This window comes from Hydractinia symbiolongicarpus, chromosome 8 (assembly GCF_029227915.1).
Source record: "Hydractinia symbiolongicarpus strain clone_291-10 chromosome 8, HSymV2.1, whole genome shotgun sequence".
Taxonomy (NCBI): domain Eukaryota; kingdom Metazoa; phylum Cnidaria; class Hydrozoa; order Anthoathecata; family Hydractiniidae; genus Hydractinia; species Hydractinia symbiolongicarpus.
In genome coordinates this window covers 5501378-5508685 of record NC_079882.1, presented here as the reverse complement: position 1 = coordinate 5508685, position 7308 = coordinate 5501378, and the positions used below count along the sequence as shown (strand labels likewise).

The following is a 7308-nucleotide window of genomic DNA, read 5'->3' as shown; positions in this document are numbered from 1 at the left end:
TAAGCTATCTGCACGCTGGAAAGTTGCATTTTCAATTTCAGACGATGTGCCAATTTTAATTACTTTTTAAGGTATTCATTTTTCACTAACACCTTTTTCACAAACGTCCGCAAAAATATCTGCTCGCGAAAATCAGCATCATTGTAGTTGTCAACAACGATGATCGTCTACTGATTTACTCAAATATTCCTGCAGCGAGATTAGCGTTTCAACCAAGGGCGGGTTTACTGGAGGTGGAATTATTTTTCCAAAACATCGAAATTTGGTATAATTTAGAACGAGATAAATTCATTAAGTTTTTACAAATGTCACAGAAGTATGATGCGTAAAAACGCACAAATAAATTTTGGACATGTTGTAAGATGCTACTTATGCCCCGAGAACGAAGATACGGTAGAATCGATAAAAATTACACTTATTTCGCATGCGGGATTATTATTTTCAATCTGTGCCAGAAGATGAGTTTAGGTGAGCACAGATGCGGCTTAAACACTTATCGTAAAGCGGCATAGTGAGAGAAAACATCAACTTAAAGAATGTCTATGTATTACTAACCATCTGAAAAAAGCATACAAAAATTAGTTATAAACCAACACCTTTTCGGTTTCAAGCTCTAACTTATTATTCGCTTGCACGTAGATCGGAACGGAAAGTAAATATAGGTAATTCTTCTTCACTCAAAAAATGACATCTAAATTTGTGAAAAGAATTCTAAAAAATTTCAAATTGAGTCTATTCAGTTGCGGTAAAAGCTTACAGAGACGCTAACAAAGCATCGATTTCTTCTCCCAACTTTTCTCGCTTGTTTTGAGCCGTTTCCTCGCTCTCCATGTATTGTTGACGCCCAAGTTTACCAGCAACCACTTTTGTAGCTAACGTGACAAGCTGGTCCAGTATAACTTTGCGCTCGTGTTCTTTCTTCTGTAACTCTGCCAACTAAAAAAAACATAAAAATGCAGATTAAAATCAAATAAAAAATTCAGTTTACTAAAAGAGTAACCCTGATGTTCATTCTACTGACCCTACGAATGGAAGTTTCTTGACAAAAAAATAAAATTATTGTTCGGGAAATTCGCAGTTATCGGGCGTTAAATATACAAATTAGACAAAACACTAACAAGTGCCATGTAGCCCAAAAAATTAAATTCCGATCACACATACCCATGCATGACGTTAGTTAAATAACCTCATACAAACACGCTGTTGGTGGAACAACTCTGTGCAAAGCAATCGTTCACATTATATTGAATTTCCGGGTTGGAGAGTTCAGCGAAGACGAAAATAAAGTACCTTTTCTCCTGCTTCGGAATCTTCTTTGATCAAAGACGAACACAAGTCATTGATGGTGTGAGTGACGGTGTTGTAGTCATGTGCAGATTTCTTCTGTGCGGCGGCAAAAGCTGTCTGATCACGAGCCTGCTTAAATTTATCAATAGCTGCGTCCATTGTGGCGTACAAGCCTGTGCGACGATCACAAGCGCCCAATAACTCTTCTACAAAGCTAGCAATCTTCATACGAGACTCTTTAGCAGCATCCTAAAGTTGATTGCCAGTAATAAATTTGAGGGTAACAACAAAAAATGATATAAAGAAACAAAAGTTGATCTTTACATACCTTAGTAATGGAAAAATCTAATCGAACGATAAAAATGACAGTTATGAAGAGAATATAGAAGGCTGCAACGCACAACATGGGTTCTTGTAATAACTGAATCTTCTGGAATGTGTAATGAACCTTAACGAAAAAAAAAAATTAATATTTTAACTTATTACGAACACGGCCAAAAATTTCACGGGCACAACAACAACAATAAAAATAATAAAACAGTAAGCAACCTCGAAGTCTTGAATATGACTTTCAACAACATTTTCTTTGTTCAACACGACAACTGGACGTCCTGCAGTATCCAAATAGGTCTTGTGGACTTCTCTTTTGCCCTCAGTAACGTGGTAGGGTAGCTTTAATTTGATGTTGCTTGCACCTTCTGGCAAAACAATTTTCACCTTGAGGTTGTCTATCACAAAATCATCAAAAACATGATCAACTAATCTCATTTTCAAAATGTACTTTTCACCCTTGCTGTACAAGTACTGATAGGCAGGAACATTATATCCCATGTAGTATCTTGTTTGCCAACCACCAAACAAAGGAAATCTTGGTCGCAGTTCGAGTTCGACAGCATCATCTTGTGTAAGCATGTTGCTGGTTGAAATATTGCCAATCTCATCACGATAGTAGACATCTTTTGCAGCTGCAGGTAGAACAGTTTTGAATGACTTTATAGCAGCGTGGGTGGGTGTTCGCTGGTAATCATATCTCGAAAAATGACCCTAAAGAAAAAGGAGTACATAATGAAATAAAAGGTTCTACATCCAATAAATCATTTAAGATCTTTCACACCCCAGGTCCTAAAATGTTATTATTCAAAGGAAATGGAACTTCTTTCAACAAAATTTTTCAATGGGTAACCATGAACAATTTTTTCGTTTTCCTTGTTTCATCACCAGAGTAATAGGGGACGATCTTCAAATAGGGTAACAATTACTGAAAATACTGAATGTAAATAAATACGTATTCAAAAAATTCTTTACTTATATTACATAAATGTTGGATTCTCCATTATGACAAAGGTATAGTAGCAAACTCGTCTTTAGGGTACAGTATTTTCGTCATGTTAAATTATCTCAATTACTATTATTAACACAAATGTAGTCCTTTGATGAGAATCTTCTATTATTTGTGTAAAAAATCACTGTTAAGTAAATCGTAAAATTTATTCATGAAATATTAATACCTTTTGCTAACGACAAATCATTCACGCTTTGTAAAAGTTAGGGTAGCAATGGGGTAACGAAACAATTGTTATCCTCAAATTTTGGTAGCCTGCCTATCTACCACACATTAGGCAATTCTACACACCTTTAGTTTTGCTCCTTCATGTGAAACATGATACGTCTCTTCAACTGCAATATTACCCCAATGTGAAAGCTCGATCCATCTGGTCATCTCATTGACAGTAAGAAAGGGTGAGTTGTTCTCAAAATGGATTTTCATCAGGTGTGTTCGGAATGGCTTAGAATCCTTGTAAGGTCCATAGGTAATGGTGTTATCACTAGAGCTAGATGGCTTTAGACGAGTATAACTTTCAATTGTCGAAGATGGGAGCTTTACTGTGGTTTTTTGTTCCTTGACTTCATATGGTGAATAAAGGACTGTATTACACTTGAATAACACTAACTGCTTATCTGACTGTCCAATTTTTTCTGGGAAAGGTGTAAGTGCATGGCTAAACACAGCTTCAACAGTTACACTTATTGCTTGGTCTTGTGCAAGTGACGATGGTAATGAAACTTTGAAAAATTTCCCACTAAAATTAAATATGTTGCAAAAATAAAAAAATACAAAGTATATATGAGCAGATGCATTTACTCTTTAAGTTAAACATTTATTTTTAATTTGGGTGTCTACTTGAAAAAAAGAAGAGGGTGGTTGGATAGAAATGACATGTTAGAAAAGTAACTCAGTGCGAGGAGAAGGGTACCATAACAGGTACAGTACAGTCTGAATGTAATCTACCGTGGACACGAAACTTGCATGAATAGTTACACAGAACAATGACATTGCGATAGCTTTTGTTCTTTTACGAAAATAAATGCCATGCTAATAAACAATGACCCCACGTGATCGATTGTTTAATCACAATAGGTTGCAAGATTAATTTTAGCAATCTATTTGCGTGAACTCTTTGCAGCAATTAAGCGTTTTTTTAGATTGCATTTTAAAAGTTTATAAACGAAAAGCGGCGATAGAAATGCTTTTTTAAGTCGCAATTTAAAAGTTTAAAAACAAAAAGCGTCGATAAAAAGTGTTTTTTAGATCGCATTATAAAAGTTTATAAGCGAAAAGCGACGATAGAAATGTTTTTTTAGATCGCATTTTAAAAGTTTATAAACGTAAAGCGGTGACAGAAATGTTTTTTAGGAACCCATTTTAAAAGTTCATAAACGAAAAGCAATTAATGGTTGTGAACAATGCTTCTCGTATGTTTCTTAAATTAAACGCGCTGGTATCTTTTTAAGTAATTAAATCAACAATACATTCTCGCGCAATGTATTATAAAACTTAGCAAAAGATTTTTATTACTTAATTACTTCACGCTAATACTTAAGGGAATAGCTTATCAATACATTTACACAATGCATCTTGCTATTACAAGAAATATAATTGCTCCGATATTTCTTCGCGACTGCATTGTTTTTTAACACGCAAATATAAACTTGGAAAACCCTTAAGGGATTTAATTATAACCCCAAACAAACGACTGCCTTTCTCCACGCAAAGATGTGATATTAGCGTGTACGCGGTAGATTACATTCGGACTGTACTGTAGGGTTTATGGTCTGAAAAAATAATGTAAAAGCAAAAATCTCAAAAGGGTTGGATTGATTTTGAGCAAGTAACCTTAAAGGTGAACTTGGTTTGTATACCTAAAAGAGAAATACCAAGGTTCATCATTAAACAAGAAATGAAATACAATTCCAAACTACCTTTGTCCACCCACAGTAGTTGCAGTGAAAGGCAATTTTGCTTCATTGTCTTGCTTTTCCTGAAGTTAAAAAAGTAAAATTTTCTTAACAATTTATTCTGCTTATAACATTTTTTTTAAAAAAGTAAAATAATTAGCAGAACTAGTTATTAGCCTGTGGAAAAATGCACGGGTTCGCCCGTCCTTTTTATACGGCATGATGTGTGTCTTGCTACTTGCACAGCTAAGCTACCATTTTGCGTGATAGACAGATGTATACAGGTTTTATAATAAAGATAAAGAGAAATACTTTTACAAATAATCATTTCAATGCTTTTTCACAAGAACATACTTTTGCAGTATGTTTTGATGGAAATAACTTTGTTTCAGGTCTCAAATAGAATTATCAGGGTTCCACTCATTTGCAAGTAGCCTTTTTTAGGATATTTGGAGGATTTTAGCTTTTTTTTAGGAGATTTTTTTGATAAGAAGGGAAAAGACATACAAAAATTTAGATTATAGGAGAATTTGATTTAGGATAACTGATGCAGAATATATATATTTGGGATTTATATTCCACCAGAAAATCCATTATACAAGTAGAGTTTCATAAATATTTGTTCTCTAAAAAATTTAGATCTTTTAGAGTATTTGCAAAAAATCAGGAAATTTTAGGATTTTAGAAAGGATTTTATTTTTTAAGGATTTTTTGAAGGCGTGGGAACCCTGATTACATACAATTAAAAAACAGCAACAACAACAAAAACAGCAACAACAAAAAAACATGATTTTTTGAAATTGTTTGTCTAATGGGCAAGAGAAATAGCTTTGGTTCCACCAACTGCATGTATTTGACCACCAACATAAAATTCCATTTTTTTAAAGTTATGCCAGTCCCTTTTTCGTTATTGTTTTGACATTTAGGGAGGGAAGAGGATGTACTGATCCTGTGGCAAAATGTAAAATGGTAGACTTAATTAACAACTGAAGTGTGCTGTCGCCAGTTAAAAGTTTCTGTTTTTACTTTATTTTGCTCTTTTTATTGAACTTATTATTAGTTGCAACCCTGCTCCCCCTGCACATAAAATAAGAAATAGTTTTAGGGCAGTGGTCCATATTTTCATCATTTTATCAAGCAAAACAAAACAAGTATGGAACTGCTTGATAAGACTGTTAAAAATTTAAACAAAGAATTTTAATTTTTATCCTGATTATGGTGATGATACTGCATTCAAGTATATTAAGGCTATAATACACTATATTATTAAGTTCACATGATTTGTTTTACACACTATATGATTAATAATATGACTTTTCATGGCAAGAAGAAATGAAAAACGAAAAGTGGCTAAGCCTTAGCTATAAAGGGAAGGTATTTTGTGTGTGTTTAGATAAAAACACATATGCAATAAAAGCAACAATAATTTTTACTTGTCAATTATGCAAAATATATAAAAATATAATACAAGTTTCATTTTTCGCGAATTAGTTTTCTGATTTCTGGTGGGGTAAAAACATTATAGCAATTTAAAGTTAAACATGAGTTATACATGATTTGTAATGTATGACAAATCATTTAGTTATTATAGCTTTCAATCGTATTCAATGGTATACCTAATTGGTGGCTTGATAGTTTTAAATAAAAATTTGTTTTTATTTGCTAACTGACTAACCAACTTTATTTTCAGGGCTCAAAAAATGACTCAACACTAGATATTCGTTACGTCCACCTATTACAACCTACAACCAGGGATGGTGTGATCCAGCAATTCTTGCCATCTAGGTTTTAGTGGTCAGGGAATGTTCAAATAAGAAAAATATATAATAAATGTAAAGAAGGTGCTATTTTATCTTTGTACTCCTAGTTTATTATTTGTGGGATTCTATTACAGCTATTTATGGAATAAATGATGTAAAAAAACAGTTTTTTCAGAGGTCTTTCACTACCACTGCTCAACATTAAAAGAATGAATTATATTTGACAATAAATGTTTAAAAACAATGTTGATTCGGTTTTCTCCAGCGAAATTTTGAGTTTTTTTTTAAACGCCGAAAGTCGTCTGAAAGCCCCGTGGATTTTGCGGCGTGTCCGGCACCCTCGTTATTAGGGCAGTATACATTCAATCTACGAAGATACTTTAGTTGATCTGAACTAAACAAATCAAGAAGCTGAAGTGTCATCAAAAGCTAAACCTTAACATCCCTAGTTTTTGGGGGATCTGCATCCACAGGATTTCTAATTTGACAATGACAAATGTTTGATAACAAAATATAAAATTCTTACTGAAACATCTAAAAATGAGATATGCGATGCAACTTCCTCTTCAATAGCTAACACAAAGTCGCGTATTGGCGAACCTCCTTTGTTCTCAATAGAAATTTGACTAGTAATTTTTGTTAACTGAGAAGTTAGATCGATGGTTCTGTCTACTTTCGTGAGTATTAGCTCTGCATTTAAAAAAGGCTGATACAAAATAACAGCTCCAAAAATAAACCAAATCATGTTAGTATTAAGTTTTCCCATAACTAGTCCTAAATGTCCATTTAACGTATGATTAATCCAGATAAATTTGGACGGTGGGAGACACACAAATGACCGCCAGTGGATGATGGACGTCGTGGAGCATCTACGTGTACTAAGTTTACCTCTATCATTCAATTTTTTGACTTGTTTACCTACCCCTGGATACAAATGTGGTCAGACGTTATTAAAGTAATTTTAAAGATAACCTCTTTATATTAATTATGGTAAGTAAAAACACGGAAATCAAAATAAACAAAG

General features: G+C 33.6%; 1 protein-coding gene across 1 annotated transcript; it reads right to left on the bottom strand.

The window, feature by feature from the left end:
• Positions 1–529: 529 nt before the first annotated feature.
• On the bottom strand, positions 530–7217 carry LOC130653930 (dolichyl-diphosphooligosaccharide--protein glycosyltransferase subunit 1-like). Its single transcript, XM_057456425.1, has 7 exons — positions 6811–7217; positions 4549–4607; positions 2921–3368; positions 1837–2331; positions 1616–1735; positions 1291–1536; positions 530–936 (listed from the first exon to the last, which is right to left on the bottom strand). Exons 1-7 carry the CDS (start codon positions 7048–7050, stop codon positions 754–756), a joined length of 1791 nt encoding a protein of 596 aa, XP_057312408.1. The 5' UTR covers positions 7051–7217; the 3' UTR covers positions 530–753.
• Between the last annotated feature and the right edge of the window lie 91 nt (positions 7218–7308).

What these genes read in the sequence shown, in the direction of transcription:
- LOC130653930 (XM_057456425.1), bottom strand. Translation starts at nt 7,050, where the DNA reads ATGGGAAAACTTAATACTAACATGATTTGGTTTATTTTTGGAGCTGTT. An exon ending in ACTACTGTGGGTGGACAAAG is followed by an intron (nt 3,369 to 4,548) that starts GTAGTTTGGAAT and finishes ATTTAATTTTAG; the next exon opens with TGGGAAATTTTTCAAAGTTT. An exon ending in GTCATATTCAAGACTTCGAG is followed by an intron (nt 1,736 to 1,836) that starts GTTGCTTACTGT and finishes TTTTTCGTTAAG; the next exon opens with GTTCATTACACATTCCAGAA.